The 24243-nt window shown below is 40.6% G+C and overlaps 1 protein-coding gene across 5 annotated transcripts; it reads right to left on the bottom strand.

The window, feature by feature from the left end:
* Positions 1-786: 786 nt before the first annotated feature.
* On the bottom strand, positions 787-21134 carry Cep164 (centrosomal protein 164). 5 transcript variants are annotated; one of them, XM_025307010.1, is made up of 11 exons: positions 20807-21134; positions 17312-17557; positions 13158-14102; positions 12114-12994; positions 11356-11775; positions 9240-9565; positions 7621-8177; positions 3995-4167; positions 3325-3556; positions 1381-1575; positions 787-1165 (listed from the first exon to the last, which is right to left on the bottom strand). In XM_025307010.1, the coding sequence occupies exons 1-11, from the start codon at positions 20883-20885 to the stop codon at positions 918-920; spliced, it is 4302 nt and encodes a 1433-aa protein (XP_025162795.1). In that variant the 5' UTR covers positions 20886-21134; the 3' UTR covers positions 787-917. The 5 variants fall into 5 exon arrangements, with proteins under 5 accessions (XP_025162795.1, XP_025162796.1, XP_025162797.1 ...); XM_025307011.1 differs by having other exon boundaries at positions 7621-8174; XM_025307012.1 differs by lacking the exon at positions 787-1165 and having other exon boundaries at positions 1450-1594.
* Positions 21135-24243: the final 3109 nt, after the last annotated feature.

Here is a 24243-nt window from a genome sequence, read left to right as displayed (position 1 = left end):
CTGTCGATCGTGTTAATACTTATTGAAACACGATCGACGAACGTTCATGTGCGGTTTAGCCCGTAAGTATCACGGTGAAAAATTATGCGCGTAAATAGATTTCGTCTTTTGTGCTTTCGTCACGCGTGTAAAATTGCTTCGGTCCTTTGACGATTGCTATTTGGGTTCAGGAACAGTGCAAAATTATTGTTAATAAGTATTTCATGATAAAAGATTCTTACAAATACACGACACACGAGTGTAACCAATATTCACCATGATGCTTAAAGGTTAAAAGAGAGCTATTGTAATTTATTTAATATCTTCAGTATATCCCCATAACTTTATTTTCGTGTATATATATATATATATATATATATATATATATGAATTATCTATCACGCAATATATTTTGCAGTCTTAATTGTCGACTAGGCAAAGAAGAAAAAGTGGATTCAGAATAATAAGCGAGAGCGAAATGGAAATTCCGACGTTAGTAGCTCGGATAGAATCTCCATTTAGAAAAAGTCTAATGAGAGAAACTTTAACCAAAGAAATCGAAAAATAGTTTTTAATTCTATTCAGTTTCTATTCATAAATAAACCGACAGAGCAACATACATATATATACATATTTCATCGTTTACTGTGATATATATATATATATATATATATACATTTATGTGATATATATCACAGTAAACGATTCTATAAAAATGTTACACTAATTAAGAAAAAGAAGAAAGAAATAAAGAAAGAAAAAAAGAGATAGAAAGAGAGGAAGAGAAGAAAAGAAATAGAGAAAGAATATCATCAATTGACTCAACACAGTCTCTCTTTCAGATGGTTACACAGCGTGAGCAGTTATCTGCGAGAATAAAGATCAACTTGGCGAAAGAAAAGATACTTGAGGTTCTCTTCTCCGGATGTTAACCGGATTTAAAGAGTCGCCTGACCCGGACTAATCAAGTCGGTAGTCTCAATGCGCGCTTGGCGTAACCAATCCCTGAGGTTTCTGGTCCTTTCCATCAAGTTCGAGGCGCTTCTCTCAACCGTACCAACGCTGGTGGTAAAACCACTATTAGGGCCGTACTGGGCGATAATATTCTGAGTCGTGGTAGTGGGAGGTTGCGCGGTGGTTAATTGAGATAAAATGTTGGGCTGTATGTTGGGAGTACCGAAGGCACCTGAAAAATCAAAGAAAGTTTATATAGTTTATATATTTCAAATATAGTTGAACTCCGATAGATTTGTTAGAGGCAAAAATACGAAATCTTTAAATAATTAGAAAAAATCTTTTTCTCTCCTCCACTCTCCCTCTCTTTCTCACGTTAATCCATAGCAGCATAATAATATTTAAAGTATCAAACAGAAGCTATATATCCTCATGTTTATGCTTTACCTTGCATGGTGTTAGGTTGCGCCGTGAGATGATGAAACCGTAACCATCGTAAATAAGAATACATAAGAGCCGGTGTTGGAGGTATGTTACTGTCCTGCCGTTTATTCAAGACATCCCAAATTTCTCGTATTTCCGAGTTCAAATTTTCTAAGCTCGCAATAATTTCGGTGGACTCTTGGTAATGATCTGGCTTATCTAGATTTCCAACAACAGACTATACAATGTAACGCAAATTCATTGCTGATATAACACTCGTATGTTGCGTTAAATATTTTTTACACGGTTTTATACGGTTTATTTCATTCTATTTCATTTTCGAAGAAAATTATGCTATTTTGTCTTTTATCGTAATCAAAATTGATAGTTCACAAACTAAAATACGAACACAATTATATGAAATTTGTTTTTAGAGAAAACTTAGACACTCGTCTTACTTCGAGCAAACAGTTGCTTTAATTACTATTAGGTTGTTGCAGATGAAATGGCCGTTTTTCAAAATTCAAATTTCCCGGCCGAGTAGTTCAGCTCTTTTCATGCAGCTGTCGTTGCATGCATGATATTTGAAAAGTATATGCCCCATACGTAAATTCGCACGCATAATCTTACTTTTATCACATTGTTTATATCGTTGAAAATTGCTGTCTCTTCGACATGGAACGTAAGGAAATGCGGACAATATTCTTGTACGAATACAAATTTGGTCATAGTGCGGCCGAGGCAACGCGAAACATAAACACTGCTTTTAAGGAAGGTTCTGTAAGTGATCGAACCATTAGACGTTGGTTTGAAAAGTTTCGGTCTGGTGATACAAATCTCGACAATTTGCCTCGCGGCCATGCACCATCAGTGATTGATGACAATGTTTTGAAAGACATGGTTGAAGCAGACTCGCGTTTATCAGTTCGAGATATTGCACACAGCATCAACGTTCACTATTCCACTGTTTCCCGACACCTAAAGGCCATGGAGAAAGTGAAAAAGCTTGACAAATGGGTACCACATGAACTGACTGAGAGAGACAAGCTTCGCCGTATGGAAATCAGCTCATCTTTTCTTTCCCGATACAATAATGAAGGAATATTGAATGGAATAGTAACGTGTGATGAAAAGTGGGTTCTTTATGACAATCGTCAACGTTCTGCCCAGTGGTTAGATGCTGATCAAGCTCCGAAACACATGCCGAAACCGAGCCTTCATCCACGTAAAGTTATGGTATCCGTATGGTGGTCTGTCAAGGGTATTGTGCATTTTTCGTTTTTGAAAAAGGGTGAAACTATAAATGCTGACAAATATTGCCAAGAAATTGACATTGTGATGGAAAAACTGCGTATTGAACAGCCGGTGTTATTAAATAGACGCGGTATGTTATTACTCCATGATAATGCTAGACCGCATATTGCAAAAAAAACTGTAAAAACATTAACAGAATACAAATGCGAAGTTCTCCCTTACCCTCCTTATTCTTCTGACCTTTCTCCTACTGATTACAATTTGTTTAAGCATCTGGATAACTTTTTAAGTGAAAAGGTATTCCAAACAGAAAGCGACGTGAAAAATGCGTTCAACGAATTTCTTGCATATCGCTTTTCTAATTTCTACGTGAAAGGCATTGATGCGCTTGTATCACGTTGGGGGAAGTGTATTGAGGTAGAGGGGGACTATTTCGATTGACGAGATGTATATAAAGTGTGTCGAATAAAAATTTAAATTAAAAATTAAAAAATGGCCATTTCCTCTGCAACAACCTAATAGAAGGAGTAAAACTTAATGACTTCAAAAAAATAACAAAAATTTGCTTAAGCATTAAATAATGAGAGATACCATGAATGTATAGTTTTTTCTTGTTACTATTTTCGATACGCAGGATTTTACTTGTCCTGAGTTGCTAAAGTTTGCATTATTAAAGCGACTTGATCTTTCTCCGAGATTTCATCTGCAACTCACCTACGAAGGTATCAGTTCCCAAATCGGTCGAGCTGAAGCCACTACTGGCGCTCGACATGTCGCTCAGTGTCAGTTCATCGTTTTTTGTGGAAGACGCGTCGTTCTCGTTTTGCTTATCGTTCGCGACTCGTTCCAGAGACTGTTCCAGATGTCTCAGGTGAATAACTTTCTCGCCCAGTAGGCTCCTGGTGCGATGCAAACTCACCTCCATGTCGGAAAGTTCGCGCTCCTCCTGCAAGAAAAAAGGCGAGGAAAAAAAAGGAAAAGATCATTAGATCATGATCTCTCTATCCACCGCGAGAAATCAGAATTCGGCAAATATCGTTTTTAAATCTACATGATTTCATCAGAAATGACACGTGCGTTGAAAAATGCATGTATATAATTTATGTACTTTATCGTATTTTTTAATTAATCTCTGCACACAAGTTTACTATCTAAACAATACAACCCTCTCAAAAACGTTCCACTCTTTTCAAGTGTCTTTCAAATGCCTTCAAGATATCTTTTCAAACTTCTTTGTAATCTCCGTCTAAACTATTATGAATATGTTAAACTCTCATCTTTCAGCCTCGCGAAATGTGGCCCACTAAAGCCGTAAAGCGAGAGTCTAAGAATAGCAACATCACGATCAAGTGATCGATCTCATTTTTTCCGATAACGGCAATACCTGCACCAGTTGTTCCAATGTAGCTCTCGCGCTCCGCTGTTTCCAAGCTCTCTGCCTACCCTGAAAGGCACTTCTCTGTTGTCTGAGCGCCTCGCGAGCCCTCCTCACCGAATCCCTCTCCACATGAATCCGGTGACGGAAGAACTCTAGCTCCGAAGAGGCGTTCGCCGGCGCTGTAAGAGGTAAGGCACTGTTGCACATAACTTTTCGACCGAGGGTCGCGTGTAAGCCCGAGAGTCTCGCAAGCGTTAAAATTGCGCGAAGCCTCTGATGTCGAGATGACGAGAATGGGGGTGACGGGGAAGCAGGGTATACGTGAAGACAGCGTGCGAAAGCAAAAGAAAGAAACTGGGTATAGTGCACTTACGAGCAAAAGTCGAGGAGTATAAGCCGTTAATCAAAGTAAAGTCTATACAGTCCTACGGAACAGAAAGAATATAATGAAACATATCCTCGTGATAGTATTCTGTCAATGGAAACAGTAATAATACACAGTAAAAGATAATACGCGCTTTATGCAAATCCGACCCGAGAACACTGAATTCCGACTGTTTGATAAATTATTTACACATTTAAAAAATAAAAATAATAATTGGCTATACATATGTAACTACATATATACATACATACATACATACATACATACATATATATATATATATATATATATATATATACACGCACATATAAAATATGTACACGAAGAGAAAAAAATAGAATAAATCGATCAGTGACGATTAGACAAGATTAATTAGACAAGACGTAAAGAAAATAAAAATAAAAGAAAATATATCGTAATACGTAATCAGACTCATATCATACCAAATTTTACATCTATGTATATTTACAGTCGCTAAATATTATATATATATATATATATATATATATATACAGGGTACCTCAGACTACCCGTGCCATCCGATATTTTTGTAAACGCGACATTTTAGAAAAAAATGTTTCAGACAACAGTTAGTTTCAAGTATGATTTTAAAGAGGATATAAAACAACTACATTATTTTGTTTATAGATTTTCGAAATATTCACTGATCATTACTTTCCTTAAATGAAAATTTTAATTTTTTATTATATTAACTTTTTCTACCAATTAATTTGAACAACATTTGCCTGAAACATTTTTCTATTTGCCTAATATTTTTTGAAATATTTATAGAAAACTTGATAACTTTTTCAACATTTAGCTTACGATATCTCGCTAAACATTTGTTGAAAAAAAATAGTACTCAGCTTTTTATCCTATTTGGTCTCAAGAATATATTGTTACAATAGTGCCTTAACTTTTAACTTATCAACTTTTAGAAATTCCTTTGGGAATATCATCAAATTCACAAAAGTCAGGGCGCTATTGTAACAATATATTGAGACTAAATAGAATAAAAAGTTTAGCATTTTTTCTTTCGACAAATAATTAGCGAGATATCGTAAGTTAAATGTTAAAAACTTACCAAATTTTTCTTAAATATCTCAAAAAATGTTAGGCAAATAAAAAATGTTTCAGACAAGAGTTGTTAAAATTAATTGGTAGGAAAAGATAATATAATAAAAAATTGGGACTTCCATTTAAGAAAAGTAATGAGCAGTGAGTATCTTAAAATTGGCGCCATCTGTAAGCAAACTGATATAGGCTGTGTTCCAAAATTCACTGCCTGAACTCACTGTACTGAAAATACATAGTTTGTGTCATGTATATCATAAATTTTCAGTGCTGGCAGTGAATATTGGAACACAGCCATAGTATAGTATATCAGTCCAGTGGTGGGATTCTTTAACTCGTTATTGGAGTTAACTTTCGTTATCGTTGCGCAGCTTTTCTACGGTATACAAAAGCTGCGCAACGATAACGAAAGTGTTGTTAACTCCAATAACGAGTAAAGAATCGCACCACAGGGAGGGAATACCGACGCAGATCCCCCGGCTCCCCCCACTCCAGCCCGGCTGGTAGACACTCCGGCGGGGTTTTAGTCGGTGAAAGTCCGACATAACCTCCGTCCCCTTAAGAGAGGCGGGGGTATCCATGAAGATTTCCCCGCCGTTATAAAAAAAAAGGTATAGTGTATCAGCTTGTTTACCAATTGATTTAATAGATATATTTTGTTTTATGTCCCCCTTTAAACCATACAATTTTGTCTGAAATATTTTTCTCTAAAATATCGTGTTTACAAAAAGATTGGGTAACACGAGTAGTCTGGAATACCCCGTACATATACAGGGTGTCCCATTTTAAAAAACGCAGCTCAATAATTATTCAACGAAATATTTTCAGCAAAAATGTTTCGAACAAAAGTTGCATGATTTCAAGGTGGACATAAGACAACTATACTATTTTGTTTATAAATTGCACCATTTTCGAGATATTCACTGTTCATTACTTTTCTTAAATGGAAATCCCAATTTTTTATTACACTGTCTTTTATCAATTAATTTAAACAACTTTTGTCTGAAATACTTTTTTATTTGCCTAATATTTTTTGAGATATTTAAGGAAAACTTGTAACTTTTTCTTGGTAACTTGGTAACTTTTTCAATATTTAACTCACGATATCTCGCTAATTATTTACCGGAAGAAAAAGTAATACTAGACTTTTTGCTCTACTTGGTCTCAAGAATATACTGTTACAATAGCGTCCTGACTTTTGTCAATCTGATGATTTTGAAATTTCAAAAAGTCAATAAGTTAACAAAAGTCAAGGCACTATTATAATAATATATTCTTGAAATTAAATAGAGCAGAGAAGTCTAACAGCACTTTTTCTTCCGACAAATAGTTAGCGAGATATTGTGAGTTAAATATTGAAAAAGTTATCAAGATTTCCTTAAATATCTCAAAAAATAATAGACAAATAAAAAAATGTTTCAGACAACAGTTTAAATTTAATTGGTAGAAGAAGACGGTGCAAAAATTGGGGTTTTCACTTCAGAAAAATAATGATCAGTGAATATCTCGAAAATGGTGCCATCTTTAAGCAAAATAGTATAATTGCTTTATGTCCTCCTTGAAGTCATACAACTTTTGTCCGAAACATTTTTGCTGAAAATACTTCGTTGAAGAATGATCAAGGTGCGTTTTTTAAAATGGGACATCCTATATATATAAAATGTATATGTACACACACACACACACATACACACACACACACACACACACACACACACATACACACACGAAACTACGCGAGTCTCCTTATTTAGATTCCCTTAATACCATAAAATGTGCTAGATTTGTTGCACCCGAGCAAACAAACGGTAACAAACTCCAATTAACGAAGTTTTAAAACATCTATCTAAAGTAAAGAAATAAGAGAGAGAGGAAAAGAAAGAAAGAGGAAGAAGAGGAAGAGGAGGAGACTCTTATATGGCCCGCGCGCGAGGAGAAATATAATAAATCCTTGTTTTCAGTGCAATTATACATCGCGCATTTTTTCCAAGAAGGAAGAGAACGTTTCGTTCGGTTCAAGACTTCAGATTTGAGTCAACCTGACCTGATTCGATCTGACCTGGTTTGGATGTCGACCTTAAACTCTCCGAGAATTTCGAGAGAGTCACGAAATGCCTTTCGTTTGCCGTTAAAAATGACGGTGAATCGACGATGGTTGTTTTAAGACAATCACCTTTATCTTGGAAAGGATATCGCACTGTATAGGCCGTTTCGTTACTCGGCAGCTGATCGCCGAGGTCCTCCAGCTTCTTCAACTGCTTCCGTATGTTCTCCACAGGGTTCTCCATGTTGTTATTGTTGCCGCTGGCCGCGCTCGAGCGAGCCGCGCTCGACGCGACCTTCTTGCTGAAGTTCTTCCTCTTCTTCATCATCATCATGTTGGCGTTCGTCTCACTGGCGGTGGTAGTGTCGTCGGACTCAAATTTTGCCGCGCTCTTCGAGCCAACGGCGCCGGATGAGGCGGTGGTGGCGGCTGCGACGGTGGCTGCGACGGGGGCAGCGACGGTGGCGGTGGTGGCGGCGACGGCGGCGGCGGTGGCGGTGACGGTGACGGTGGCGGCTGCGACGGAAGCGGCGGCCACGGGTTTTTGAAACCCCGTGGCCGCCTTCTGACTCCTTGAGTTAGTGTCCAGATCGTTTTGCTCGTCAGCCTGTTCGCTCGCGCACTGGCCTTCCTGCGATTTCGCGTTTGTTACCGGGCTCGAACGCGCGTTCCTCAGTGAAGTACTGCTGGAGCACGATTTAAGGCCTATAGCCAGACATTAGGGCGAATCGCATGAACATGACGGAGTACCTTCACAGTCCGCTCGCGACCTCGTGACCGGGGAGGACGGCGCAGCCGTGTAGGCGCGCCGCTCGACCAACAGGGACCGATGATCGTAGACTGCGAAGGTACTAATGAGAATGATATCGAGAATGGACGTGCAACATTCACATTGTTCACAGTGTTCCACGACATAGGAATTAGCGAGAATTCTACGTCTCCGCTGGGCGTAATTACACCCGTTATATAGTCACGAGTATCTAAATGGCTTCTGTAATAATAAGTTAACCAGCGTCGATTTATCAGCTGAATAAATGTCCAATCTTCGTCGTTCTTTGTAAATTTCGATGCTAAGTTGCTAGACTAAAAAATCTCGCTAATTATTACAAAAAAGAAGTCAAACGGAGTTAGTGATCACAGCGAGAGAGAGAGAGAGAGAGAGAGAGAGAGAGAGAGAGAAAGAGAGAGAGAGAGAGAGAGAGAGAGAGAAAGAGATATTAATTAAATATAACGTGAAAAAGCATGCTCTTATGTGCTGTACGCCAGATGTGCGCATATATTGAAAATTGCAATAATCACTTATTTGCATCTATTTGTTGTTCATTAATCACAAATCCAATCACCAGAAAACGTTATGTTTCATGATATTATACAGCAGATATTTATGCGCTCGACACGTCGAAGTAGACTCTAGCATCGCTAATCCGAAATGAAAAGGTAATTCCCATTTAATCTGATTGTATCGTCCAATTTTTATTTCTTCATTTACTTGTTATTTCTCTAGCGAGTCATCGATACGAGAGGAAAGGAGGGGGGAGAGAAAGAGAAAAAGCGATAGAGAGAGAGAGAGAGAGAGAGAGAGAGAGAGAGAGAGATTTCGTGGATCAATCGATTGATCGAGTACGTTATTGCGATATCGTAGACTTTTTCCAGAGTCTCATTAGTCTGCTTCAGCAACAGCGAACGCTTCAGGGTACAATCGTCGAATCGCAAATGATCGACGACACGCTCGTGAGGGAAAAACTCACTTTTGTTCCGACGACTCGGTTCTCTCCGTTCTAGTCCGGGTGGATGCCGATCTTTCGGTCTCCGAGGCCGTGGTGTAACCCTCCTTCCGCCTGCTTCTCCTCTCGACCGCGAGGCGAACATCGTTCTTCAGCTTCATATACTTCTCCTTGAGCGCCGTGTACTTGTCCTGCAGCAACCGCTTCTCGCAGCGCATCTTTTCAAAGTCGATGCTGTCTTGCTGGAGGGCTCGCTCGGCCTGTTTCTTTGCCTCCTTCTCAGCGTCCCGTGCAAAGTCCGCCCGGATCTCCTCTAGTCGCTCCTTATACATTTTGCGAGCGAGAGCTTCCTGAAATCACAGCCGATAAACTAGCTATTTGTGCTAAAGGGATTTCAAAGAAAGATGAAATCGCTACAGGTACTTTATTTGCAATGATATTATAAAAATACTTCTTAATATTATTAAGAAAAAAAGTGTTATATTTTTAATATCATAAAGAATGAAACTATAAAAAATTTAAACAATTATCACATTTAACTTATGTGCATCATCAGGCAGATTGAAAACATGTCCTTTCTTATTACCGAATGTTTTTTTCTTTCCTTAGATCGACGTCAAATCCAATGGAACGAATACAGAAACGCTTGGATTTTGTAATGTAATCGGTAATAATTAATACCTTAATTGTTTATGCGATCGATTATAAGCTATTAGGAGGTTACATTGAAAGTCGCTGTTCATGTGTAGATGGCTCTAGCTGCGTATGCTCTGGGCAGTGACAGATGTCTCTTATGTCATTCTGAAGTATGAACATTTCCCACTAAAATCTAATCATCAGACGCCATCCTTTGTTTATACAAGTGCTTTTCTATTATTAAAATGGAACGCGATAAATTTTTCCAATGTGTACTTCTACACTACTTTGATTTGAAAAAAAGTGCAGCTGAAGCTCATCGATTGCTTGCGAAAACTTGTGGTGAATCTATTTTATCGGAAACAATATGTAGATATTCGTTTCGACGATTCAAAAGTGGTGATTGTGACGTTCACGACAAACAACGGCCAGATCAATTGAAAAAGTTCGAAGATGAACAACTGCAAGTTCTATTGGAAGAAAACCCTGCTCAAACACTCAAGAATTGAAACGCTCAAAGAATTGATTCAATAGCTGAAAATCCATCAACGATTTCACGATGTTTACAAGCCATAGGAAAAATCCAGAAAGGAGGAAGATGGCTGCCACATGAATTAACCGAAAATGCCATTACTAATCGTTTAAACATCTCGATTTTTTTGCTTGCAAGGCAGAAAAAAAGAGTTTCTTGTGGCCGACATCATGACCAGCGATAAAAAATAGATCTATTTCGATAATCCGAAACGCAAGAAATCATGGGTTGATCATGGCTAACCATCAACGTCGACACCAAAGTGAAACATCCACGGTCGAAAAGCAATACTCTCTATTTGGTGAGATATGGAGAGTGTCGTGTATTATAAGTTGTTGAAACCGAACGAACAGTCACCGCCGAACGTTATCGACAACAATTGGAGTGTTTGAATGAAAATTTGACGCAAAAATAATCACCAACTGCATGAAATCTCCAAAAAGTGATACTTCATCATGACAACGTTCAGCCCTATATTGCTATAGCCGTGAGACAAACACTGATGGAGCTCGAATGGGAAGTTCTCCCATACCCATCATATTCTCCGGACCTGGCTTCAAACGATTACCATCTGTTTCAATCGATGCAACATGCTTTGGAAGATACACATTTCCATAATTACGGAGAAGTCGAAAATTGGATTGCTGAATGGATCAGCTCAAAAGATAGACCGTTCTTTCATCACGGACTTCAATTTCTGCCAGAAAAGTGGAAAATAGCTCCCGAGGACAAATACTTTGATTAATGTAATCGCACATTTTGTTATTGAAATAAATGCTCAAAAAACACAAAAAAACAACAGTTTTCAATGCAACCTCCTAATATATTTGTTGTGCTGGAAAGGTACAATTGCCCTCCTGTTATTTTAAATAAATAACAATAATATAATAAAATAAAAATAAATAATAGACAGGCGAGATGAAAGGATACATCCGCTTCTGATGCAAAACAGTTAATATCGTCGATACTCACATCCATCCTGAAATCACGAAGGATTTCAGCTAAACATTGCTCATGATCCTCGGTAAACTTAGTGATCTTTTCGCGTTGCTGCATTCTCAATTCGTTCCGCAAGTCCTCGAGCTCCTTCTCCAATTCCTTTTTCATGCTCTCAATCTTTTCGGACTGCTGTTTCCTCAGCTCGTATTCATTCAGCTTCGCAAGTTTCTCTTCGCTCAGATCTCGCTCGTGCTCATTCTCCAGCTTGCCCATTTCCTGATTTCGCAGCTCCAGAAGTTCCCTCTTCCTCTCGTCGAGTTCGATATCTAGGTTGGATAATATCTCTTGCCGCTCTTTCTCGTAGCAAACCTCCAGCTCTGCGCGAACCTTCTTCAAGTTCTCTATTCTAGCCTCGTCCATCTCGGTTATCAATACTTGAATTTCCTGTTCCTCCTATAAAAGAACGCGCAATATAATCTATTTGAAACTCTCAGGGTCAAGCCTTTTCAGATCTACGAGACGAATAATACCTTTTCCTTTTTTTTTTATTAAAAATACTGTTATAGAATTACATATTTTATAATTTCCGATAACTATAGCTCCGATAAAGCGTTTAAATTAAAACTTTTCCCGCATATTAAATATAGAAAACTTATGACGAGATATATGTAATATAGAAAAAAACTCTCTTGATACAAATTACAATAATAACATCTTTTCTAAAACGGGGATTTGTCAAATTTATATCACATGTCTCGCTTACGTACAGAACATTACGAAGACCCAATTACCTTCTGAGCCATTTCCTGCTTGATCTCTTCCAGCCTTTGATTCCAGAACTGCTGCAACAGGATCTTCTGCTGCACAAAGTTATCCTCCAGCTCCTTCTTTCTTTCCTGCAACTTGACCTCGAGCTCAATCTTGAAAGCCTCAATCTCCTTCTCGTGCTCCCGATTCAACTTCATCTTCATATCGTCGATACTGCGGGAATACTCCAGCTTTGGCCGTACAAAACGCTCCTTTTTCGCAGTCACATAATCCTGATGGATCTTGGACATGTCCGACGACTCGTCGTCTTCAAGTTGCCGATTCGATAAACGATTGGCCGCGCGTCTCGCCTTCTCGACGATCAACTTCGTGCGGCGCATCTCCTCGGAGTCGCTGCTCTTTGCGACGCTGTCGCTCTCGCTCTTCGACACCAGGTCGATATTCTTCACCTTCTCAAACTTATTTGGCAGATAATCAAGACTGTTATCCCTCTGGAAACTGTCCCTCGTCATCTGGCTGCGATGCTCATTCTCGGAAACGTTTTGCACGATAAATCGCCTGCCAACTAACTTCGCGTTCTTCGACACGGTCTCGATCTTCTCCAAGGACAAACGCCGCCTGCCAACTTCCGGCTCTGCCTTGTTGCTTTGCTCCTTCTCGGTGGAATAGTTGTCCTTGTTGTCGTCGTCATTGTTGTCGTCCTCCAGACTCGGCGGGCCCGGTTTCAACGGCGACAGTATGGACCCAGTGATTTTATTACTGACCACCGCTGATATCCGCAGAATTTGATCGTCAGACTCGGACTCCCAGTCATCCTCGGATTCTGAATATGTGAACTTGATGTCGATTTCTTTTTCCAGGTCGAAGCGTACGCTCTTACGTTCCTCGTCCAACGGTCTGTCGTCTGTTCGCAATCGAAGCAAAGTTCTTTGCATTTATGAGATCTCGAACACTTATACGCGATAAATTGGAAAGAACAAGACGCACACAGACAAACACCGACTCCGCCACTTGCAAAATCACCACGAGACACGCATGGCATACACGACTCTACGCGCTAAACTTACCGTCCTCCAATTGTTTCTCCCTCAGAATGGACTTGGGTCGGTCACCGATAACGGCATTGTTGCTCTCGTCAGAGATGGTCAACGCCCGAAAATCCTCCAGTTTACCGCCGTCTTGACTAGGTGTGGTGTCCCTGCTCCTGTTGCTCTTTAGAAACATCGACCCCCCGCCGCTGAGGGTCAGCTCCTTCTGTTGACCCAATTGGCTCGGGTGCTTCTCTTTGTCAAACTTCTCCAGCCTCTCTGGCCGAGCGAGAGTGCTGGCGCTGAGCCTGTCGATGTCGATTATGTTCTCTTCGGAACTAAATTTGCTTGACAGCTGCTCCCAGTCTTTCTCGTGCCACGGACTCAGCGACTCAGACCTCTTCAGTACCTCTTTCAGGTCGAATTCTTTCCTCCCGGTTGTCGCATTTGTTGTGCTCGTAGTTGTTGTCGTACTCGTAGTCGTTGACTCCAGTAGTTTCGGGCATTCATAGAATCGCGGATCTTGAAATCTCAGGTTGGTATAGTCCCTGGCGGCTCGATCACTTGACAAGGATATTATGTTGTCGGATTTAGAGTCGCTCTCTCGCCTGGACTGGAGCCTATCAAAGGAGGAAGGCCGTTCCTTCTTCCGCGACGAGCCATCGGCTTTCTCGATCTTCCGCAGAGGCGCCAGCTTCGTGGGAATCTTGGTGCCCGCCATGCCGGGCTTGAGATGGCTGGTAGTCTCCTTAGAGATTGTACTGGAGGTAGTGACGATGACGGCAGCGTCGGCAGCGGTGGTGGTGGTGGTGGTGGTGATGGTGGTGGTGGTGGTGGTAGTGATGATGGTGGTGGCGGAGGCGGTAGTGGTGGCGGTGGTTGTGGGTTCTTTGACGGCCGTCTCCTTCGAAGTGATGGTCTCCTTCGGCAAGGTCGCGTCTTCATGAGACTCGAGATCCTTGGCAGTGGTCTTAGAATCCTCCTCTGCGATATTAGAAAAATACTTCATTACTTTTACAGTTGGGATTTTCTTCAACCTTCTGTAGCTTTTATCTAGGCATTTATGAATTTTCCTTATCTTCAAATGGAGAAGTGACATACTGAAGCAAACAAGAAGAAACATCGCTGAAACGGAGCAATAGAGTTTAGCGCAGACTCACGCAAAAATAACACGCGAACATACTTCATGTAGAAAATAAACCAGAAGACGTTATTTATTCATCGCGAGACCATGGTTGGGCGAAATTCCACAGTTTGCGGGTGCACGATAAGAAACTTGTATATATCTCGACGACAACGATGACGGCGACGACGACAATATTCGATTACGTAAACAACTGGAACGTACGTTCCGAGCTAATCTGTATCATCATTACAAGAAATGAGAAGTGACCGTAATAGTTCTAGGTAAATTCTTTAAAGACTGAAAGCTGCTATTCATTTACGTAACGTCTGTAAATTGCACAACATCGACGTTAGGCATCGAGAGCCTTCGCGAAATGCTTGATCGAGCCAATCTTTTTGGTCCCCAAAAGAAAAAAATAAAAGATTTCATTAAAAAAGTGATATACTCACGAATAATAGAATTTATCCGTTTGATAAACTTGTAATGTAATTATAACATCGCAATTACACTGATATTGCAATTACACAAGAGATGAATATTTCATAAAACATTCCGTTTCTACGTTGCGTTTCTGAGATAATCATCACGTGCTGTATTGCGATGTGTGAAAAAATCAACTGACACATTTTATCCCGCAAACATCTTTTCGAATTCATCGCGCGATCATCGTATCTTTCAATTTCTCATTATCGCGAATGTTTTCGTGTGAAACGTGTTTACCAACTCGTGATAAGCACCTGGATGATAATCTCCAAGATATTTCAAGTGCTGAATCTACACATTTTTTTACGTTTATTGGCATTTAGCCTGATCTCCCTGCGCGTTGTTTAATCAAGAAAAAAGATAAAAAGTTTGATAAATTCAGATTTTCTAATTTAATGTACATGTCGATATTATCTTCTAAAAAAACGTGTGTGTTTTTGTATACACACACATATATAGGATCTGCCAAAAGTTCCGGAACAATTAATTATTTCAAAAAATAATAATTGTTTAAAATAATCCTTGAAACAAAAGTTGTAGGGCTTAAAAAAAGCTATCAGATATTAATAATTGTTTGACCTTGGAATTACCTTGAGAAACGTTATCAAGGTCGACATAAAAATCTGAAATGAAACCAACTCCAATGTTATATTACACCGTCTTTTTCCACCAATTAATTTGAACAACTTTTGTCTGAAACATTTTTTTATTTGCCTAATATTTTTTGAGATATTTAAGGATAACTTGGTAAGTTTTTCAATATTTAACTTACGATATCTCGCTAACTGTTTGTCGGGATAAAAAAATGGTACTAGACTTTTCTACTTGGTCTCAAGAATATATTGTTACAGTAGCGCCCTGACTTTTGTTAATTTGATGATTTTGAAATTTCGAAAGATCGATAAATTAACAAAAAATAGAGCATTATTGTACCAACATATTCTTGAGATCAAATAGAATAGAAAAGTCTAGTACCATTTTTTATCCCGACAAACAGTTAACAAGATATGGTAAGTTAAATATGGAAAAAGTTACCAAGTTATCCTTAACCCGTAACTACTATTCACCGGTCAAATTGACCGGTAAGAAACGGAATTGATGAATATCTTGACAAATAACACGACCGCACAACTGCGCGTATATCAGTCGACTGACATTCAGAATGTAAGAAAATACACTGACGGATGAATACGCAACTAGAAAATTAAGCGCGTCATTTAAATTTCAAATAGTGCAATGGTCAAATTGACCGGAGAACAGCAGTTACGAGTTAAATATCTCAAAAAATATTAGGCAAATAAAAAAATGTTTCAGACAAAAGTTGTTCAAATTAATTGGTGGAAAAAAACAGTGTAATAAAAAATTGGAGTTTCCACTTAAGATTTTTATGTCGAGCTTGATAACATTTCAAGGTCATTCCAAGGTCAAACAATTATCAATATCTGATAGCTTTTTTAAGCCCTACAACTTTTGTTTCAAACATTGTTTTAAACAAGCATTATTTTTTTAAATAATTAGCCGTTCTGGAACTTTTGTCAGAACTTTTGTCTCTGTATATGTATATATACCATAACGATTAAGCGACCGTCGTAAACACACATGAAGATCGGCGCACGATGCTTGACGTGGTACTCGGCAACCGATATTTTATGGAAAGATCTAAAAATATGGGCGCAGCTCTCTCTCTCTCTCTCTCTCTCTCTCTCTCTCTCTCTCTCGCTCTCTCTCTCTCTCTCTCTCTCTCCCCCACTTTCCCTCGCAAAGTTTGACGAAAAGCCAGGAAAACATATTATGTACATTATCAAGTCGTACGATCCATTATCCGCTGATCCATTACCTCGCGGCATCTCGATGACGCATGTGAGACAACGTTGAGCGTGTTAGACTCGCGAATTAGATTACTCGACCACTCTAGCAAACAGAAATAGTACATTGGCGAGAGGAGGGAGTATCAACGCGGAAAACGCGGCATTGCATTACGTCGCGTTACGTGCGTAATCGCAATTACATCAAGTTTCACAGACGAGCGGAGAGAATCGGTTAATCGAATCGGCCGTCGCGCCGAGAGGACACGTGTCGTGCGAGACTTCGCGCACAAGCGGTGAGAAATATCGTATTATTAGATTATTTATTATTAGACTCTTCATTAGAATCTCTAGACGCATCAAAATAAATTGTAAAATGCATTCTCACGTGCAAGATATAAGCGTCGCGCACGTTACCGCGTAATATGTTTCTCGTCTTACGAATTCACAGTGCGACGCCCCTTTCGAAAAAAAAAGGATTAGAAAGCCATCCCTCGCTTTCGTCTATCTGAAAGACGACCGAGAAGGGACTCGCGGTCTTATTAAAAATCCCTTTAAAGCGTTATTTCTGGTACTTCAAGAGAATACCGTAAGTGCTCCCTTAGTCTCATCACTATTCTATCGGCATTTTGGCAGAAGGGGACAAATCGCGAGCGCCGAGAGACTGCGCGTCATGAGAGGTAAATGAGAGGTGGTAATCTCTACTTCTCGTCATCATCGTCGCCGTTTCCTCCTTGGATGCGACCAGGGAAACGAATGTGAAGCATTAAAACGCGTACCAAGACTCATTTGCCTCTTGCCGGCTCTGGCTTGTTCCACGAGCTTCCTGTAGACCTCGTCCAGGGGATGCTCCCAGGAGGTGTAACCGGTGGATGTCTGGTAATAATACCAGGCACCGTAAGCCTCGTGGAAACATGGAGACCAACCCTTGGGCAGGGCCGCCATGAGACCCTCGCGAGCCAAGTTGAGAAGGTGTGGTTCCGCATCGGGATCAATTCCCAGACGTTTTGCATAATCCAGCAGTTCTGAAAACACGTAATTGCCTGTTGATTAATCCTACAGATATAATGAGTGAGGTGTCATTATTGACCATTTGACGAGTCGAGCGATTACTGGGGGAATGATCAACGAGAATTGCCCGCGCGAGCAGAATAATGATAATACAATAATAATAATAATAATTTATAATAAGAGAGAGAGAGAGAGAGAGAGAGAGAGAGAAAATGTTTTTATCTGGCAGCGTTCGATTTATCAATAATGCCCTTGTGGACTTTAACACCGCGAAAAAGTCCCTTGCATCTTGAATCTCTGCATCTTATTATAGAAGCAAGCTCGTACGCGTAAATCATATAATTCATTGATCACAGTTAACCCAGTTAAAAAGTATTAAAGCACATAGCTCCAGTGCTACGTCCCATGGAAAATGTGTCGGCAACAAGATGCGCTCGTACGGCCATTTAATGCGCTTAACGTTCAAACAAAGGTGCTGCATAAGATATAACACGCTTACGTTACTCTCATCAGCGCGATAAACCGCGAAAAAAGAATGCGCATATCGATTGATAATTAATTTTAATGGCAGTTTAACGCGCTTTTCAACCAGGTCGCGAGCAAGGAAAGAAAACATACACACCCACTCTATCTTTTCCTTTGCAATCTCGGCTCTGTTGAAAGTTCGCAACGTGTGCTACGCGATGTGAATCGCCGGGAAAATTTTTTAGTCACTCATCGGCGATGCTATTAGTTGTTTTCCCTCGAAACATCAAAATTCGGCGGAGTTGCAAGACATTACGTCAACACTATAGATTAAAAGCATTCGCGCCGTGCATGCGCGCAATATCACAAGCGTGGCTACTAAAATTAGATATGCGTAATATCTCTCGCGCGAGAGGTGAATTTCTCGCTGTCACGCGAAACGCAAAAAATAATAATCTTGCCGCGGTACATCGCGACAAACTCGCTCGCGCACTTTTGCAACGACATTCGAGCTTGCGGTCATGAGCACTTGGTCCTCTTTTCCTTTTCTTTTTTGTTTTCCGGGGCTAATGAAACAAGTTAAATTAGTGAGTGAAAGGAATTTTCGATTATGGCGGACCCCACGGTGAAATATTTAGTGATATCGACTTTTAATTTAGTCCAAGTATTATGAATTTCGATCTTTCACTCTTGCGAATTCGTTCTTTCTCACAATCATAGACGACGATGAGGAAAGTCCGAAGACAGCCCCTATTTTTTTTACTCTCCACATTTCGACCGCGGGTGGCACACATTCAGGCCACTCTGCGATGTTCGCGAGCTACCATTCACCAGAGCCAACAGCCATTCCTTCCCATCCTTGGAATCGTCCGCAGTAATTAGAAATAGCCAATTGATGGAAAGCGAGGAAGACAGCCGGTAGCTCTGGGTTACCCGTGACCGCGAAGAGGTCATTAGACTGGTGCATCGTTGCCTCTGCGGTTCCTCATCGACTTCTCCCGGCTATGTCGCGCCTGTAAAAAACGCCTATTAAATCGCGGGGAGACGCGAGTGCAAAAGGTCTCGATTAAAAATTCCATCAGAGCCGCGCGCCCGGACAGATGGTGCACGCAACAGCGACGTTGGTAGCCGTAGTAACATCGCCGTTGTTGCTGCTGCTGTTGCTGCTGCTGCTGCTGCTGCTGCTACCGCTACCGCTGGCGGCGGCGGCAGTGGCGGTGGCAGCGACGGTGATAGTCGACGTATGGGGGCAAGTCAAGCCCACCATCTGTCCCGGCTACGGTGGGCAAAGTGTTGCTCGACGCCGATCCTCGAACGTGCGCTCGGTTCGATCGATCGCGCATTCGCACATTCGCTACGCAGCCACCGCGAGGACGAGGTCAGGACCTCGTCGGGTGTCCACAGGACTCCGCGCGAATCGGAGAAACCTTGCTCTGAATTCCCTCTCGCAGCCCCGCCGGTGGCCGCTGGCTCAATGGCGACAGTAAGCGGGGAGGAGGCTTTCGCGGCGGGTAAGGTGTGCGGGCTCGTCGACCGGGCGGACGCCCGGTGTCGGGACAAAACTTTCGCCGCACTGCGGACCCTATTGATTTTCCGAAGCGTCGAGGAACGGGCATTCTGCTGCTGCTCTCTCTCTCTCCCCCCCCCTCTCTCACCCCCTCCCTCCCTCCCACCCTCCCTCCTCTCTCTCTCTCTCTCCCTCTCTGTCTCGGCGCGATGTAAATAAACAAGAAAACTCTCCACCAGCCCTCCTTTGAATACTTCGGGCAATCTCCTCAGCGTGTCGTTCCGTTTCGCTTCGTAAGAAGCGAGCCGCGACACCTGTTTACCTGCTGCTTACTTTTTTGCTTAGGTTTTTGCTGAAACGCCACGAAGATTTTTGCCGCTTTGTGCGCTCCGTCACGAGCGCCCGCGCAAAACGCGCGCAACTTGTCTCCACGACACGAGACAGTCCGTCTGGGAGACACGGCGTACTTCCTGCTTTCATTGATCGAAGCATCCGTAAGATTCAGAGGAAGATTGCATAGTCTCGCTGAAAGCGCGTCGTCTTGTCCGATGTCCTCTCTGGAGGAAGCGGCGGACGTACAGGATACGTGCATACATGTGACGGACATTATTCATGTCCACGGAACGCAGTCGAACGGATGCGACATTCGTTTCGTAACGTTGAAACAGATTCGCGGAGAATCATAGGAAATAGTGACAAACAACAGTGACGCATCTACGCGGTCGATTTATGCGGGGTTGCGTTATTATTCCCAATCATTGCATGCTGACCTAAATATAATAACGCCTGAGATATCGAGATACCTGAACTTCGTCGCCTAATTTTATACCAAGTGCTCTAACACTTCGATAGGCCAATTAATTTTCTCTCTCTCTCTCTCTCTCTCTCTCTCTCTCTCTCTCTCTCTCTCTTTCTCCCTTGATATCACGCGCATAACGCGCGACTCTTACTGTACGCGTACGCGACGAGCGAATGACAGACAAAACGTTATGTCAATTGCTACATCCACGTGGAATTACCGAGTCCGAAGGACACTGCAAGGGCTAGCTATTACGGTAGGAGGAAATGACAGGACATCGATTAGCTCGACAACGAACGCCCTGTTTCCGGGCAGGAGGCATCGTGCGTCGGCTCGACGAGCACGACGCGTCGGACCCGCTGGGTCATCGTCGACGGCTCGACGATGACGTTCGATGAGGCAGGGAGATTGAAGAAAATTATGAGAGGGTGCGAGGTCCCTGTGCTATTATCGCTTCGTTATTACATCAATTTTCGACATATTGTCACTTACCTTCCTTCGTTGGGTGAGATGTCTCGTCGAAAACCTCCCTGCATACAATCGTAGCGGCGCTATCTTGAGAAATGCTCATGCTAATAACGCGAGCATACACCGACACCCCGTGAACGTGAACGCGCGAGCGTAACCTTACGCATTATACGCGCGGCTTATTGCTTATTTTTTCTGGCCCGTTTTCTCTCGATTCTTTCTTGCGCGTTTTACGTGTGCGAACCGCGCGACAGAACGACCGTGGGTCGACTTGGTTTTTCCATATCGGCGACGTGTATACGTACGTGCGCGCCTTCTGCACCGCGCGAGGCTTGTGCGTCGGCGGTCAATGTTGAATTCAACTTGAACGTAGGCGGTGGTAGGAAAGAGAGAGACAGAGAGAGAAGGAGAGAGTAAGACAGGTGAAAGGGTGGGAGGCAGAGAGAGAGAGAGAGAGAGAGAGAGAGAGAGAGAGAGAGAGAGAGAAAAGGAGTCGCCACTCGCGCCCTCGGTTGTCAGCTGCGAAAGCAGCTGGCTGATAAAGACACTTGCTGCCAACGATGGCAAGTCTGCTTTTATCATCGAGAGACTCGTCATTGATGATAAGATGCTACCAGACAGGTATACGAAAATGCATATGTATGAACGCACGAAACAGCAGCGAACTCTTGTGCTTAGAGGCCCGCGGAACAACCTTGAAATATAAACCCTGTGGGGAGATGACCTTGTTGACCTTTAATGCTCCATACCTTTCTGCACAGATTTCTCTGTTTTAATTGATTCTTCTTCATAACGAAGAAAAAATGCGACCGTATCTAGCCTTGGTTGACTTTTTCAAATCGCACGTCATTAGCTTTGCATTTTTGAACAATTATTTGTATAATGTTGACGAAGGTGAATGTTTCCGATTGAAATTATAGTGCGGAAACGACTGTACGTTCATACACACTAGAATGCACTAGAAATTACAGATAAGAGAAGAGCGAGAGTGATAAGACGAGATAGTACGAATTTGTCATTTTTATCGATATGCGTTAACATTTCCAACAACAATGATGTAACGCGTGAGCAGTAAGAATGCAATAATGCGAGAAAATCTAAAGTTAGAATCGAATAATTTTTACAAACTGTAACTAACGTACTCAAGATGCATATAAGCTTCGTAACCGTTATGTAATCGAGTTACCATACGTGGGTTGAATATAAAACGCCTTTCATTTTGAGAGAGAGAAAGAGAGAGAGAGAGAGAGAGAGACATATTTATAAATTTAAATTGAAATGATTACATGTTAGTTACATACCATATCCAATTTATAAACAAGTACAAACGGTAAGTAACGAATATCGAAGTATCTCTTTTCAATCAAAATTTGAGTGCGTATATGCAATTTTTTAATACTTTTAAATCATAATTTATCACAAATACATATTATTAATAAAAATACCATTTTATATTTGACACCTATTTATATACCGAAATATCTTTATCGACTATAGGTAACAAAGTTAAATGTTAAAAAATTGATACATTACATTACATTGATACATTTACACTTACAGGGTATGAACGAGTAAGTGATCCAACTTTTTACTACACAATTTAGCATTACCGACAGCACTGTAGTTAATGGAGTTGCGTATAGATGTTTCAGGCATCATGTCGTTTGCATTACACTTTTAAGCCCAGTTCCACAACTTGCTTTAAACTGGGCCTTATAATGCATTACCATAACGACATGATGCGTGTAACATCTGTACGCAACTCCCTTAACCGTTTGAGTCCCAAGCAGCGCGATCGCGCTGTTCAGATTTTATGTCGAGAAAACCCAGTACATTTCGATCATTGTGGACAACTGACGGTGCGTTACCGATTGTCGAAGTCGTCAGATTTACTGAAGCAAGTATATCACACCGATCCTTTTAATGTAAATAGTACATTTTATAATAGGTAGAATAATACTATAATAATGCAATAATACATTACAAAATAAAAATTTTTATTTCATTGTTATCTTCTCAATAATTTTTATCGAACAAAACTTTAAATATTTATAAATTTACAGTACGCATATGTAATAATACAGATGTATTTTATAAAATAACGAATTACAAATTAACAATATTTTTGTGTTATGAACAAATAATTTAAATGGAGAGTAACAATTATAATTTGTAACATCGGTGTTTATCAAAACATGTTGGATGGATTCCTTTTGCTTCGTTGCTCCGTTGCTTCGTCTAATCATTTTGAAACACACAATTATTAACAATGAGAAACACTTACGCAAGAATACGTCCGATCGCTTTGCAAACTACAATAAATGTGACAGAGCGATGAGAAAAAGACGAGAATCGCGTTACCTAACAAATACAAGAAGCGGTATTGGTCCGATTGGGATTCATCGATGTAAAATAAACAAAGCGCTATCGCGCTGCTTGGGTCTTTTCATACTCATTTATAGAAAGCGCGGTTGCGCTGTTTGGGATTCTTCGACAGTGTTTTTTCAATACCCCCTGGGACTCAAACGGTTAACTACAGTGCTGTCGGTAATGCTAAATCGTGTGTGGTAAAAAGTTGGATCACTTACTCGTTTATATCGTGTATAGTACGGAAAACTTTGATCAAACATTGTTTAGCTATACTATCGATTAAAAGATTGCGAGAAATATTAAAATATATTAAACAAAATGTACAATTATCCGTGCATGTGCCCTTAGGAGTAAGACTTTGCTGCTCTCTATACACGCACTCTCCACTTTTGTCTGGTTAAAACTGTATGGATACATTATAATCTTTGAGTCGCAGTTAGAGTATAGAAAAATGGAGATAAAAATTTAAGATATTAAGAAAGAACGACGTATAATCAATTATAAAAATACTCAATTAATATCATTGAAATAATCATGAAAATTATAGCGTTAATAATATTTATAATTAATATTAGAGAAATTGATATAAATATATCAAGAAGAATATAAAATATCAAACAATATAATAATATTTAATAAATTATTATGTTAGAAAGAGTAACACATTTTTAATATCTTTTATACAAAAAGCTGTCGTTGAAAACAAAAAAGGGGAATCATACTAATGAAAAATAAAAATTTATCTGACTCGTCATTGAATCATATTATTCAAAAATATTAGGTGTACAACTTTGCTTCCGCCGTTTTTTTTCCGAAATTCGAGGCTTTATTGTAAAAAACTGGTTATACATTTATGATTCAAAATATTGTCCATCACTGGCCACTATTTTCTCTCATCTTTCGGGCAGCGTACGAATCCCGCGTTGAAAAAACTGGTCATCTTTTGAAGCGATCCACGAATCGATCCAATTTCTTACTTCTTCATAAGACCGGAAGTGCTGGTCAACCAGGCCGTGTGCCATTGATCGAAACGAGTGATAGTCAGAGGGAACAACGTCTGGAGAATACGGCGGGTAGGGTAGGACTTCCCA

Source organism: Harpegnathos saltator, unplaced genomic scaffold, assembly GCF_003227715.2.
Source record: "Harpegnathos saltator strain DR-91 unplaced genomic scaffold, Hsal_v8.6 scaffold828, whole genome shotgun sequence".
Lineage (NCBI taxonomy): Eukaryota > Metazoa > Arthropoda > Insecta > Hymenoptera > Formicidae > Harpegnathos > Harpegnathos saltator.
Note: the sequence above shows the minus strand (reverse complement) of the source record. Positions and strands in the feature narration are given on the sequence as shown.

Excerpts from the sequence above, each read along its gene's own strand:
- Cep164 (XM_025307010.1), bottom strand. The coding sequence starts at position 20,885 with ATGAGCATTTCTCAAGATAGCGCCGCTACGATTGTATGCAGGGAGGTT. Across the intron at positions 9,566-11,355 it reads TTCGTGATTTCAGGATGGAT|GAAGCTCTCGCTCGCAAAAT; the intron begins GTGAGTATCGAC and ends CTGTGATTTCAG. Across the intron at positions 4,168-7,620 it reads ATATCCTTTCCAAGATAAAG|CGCCGGCGAACGCCTCTTCG; the intron begins GTGATTGTCTTA and ends TACCTCTTACAG.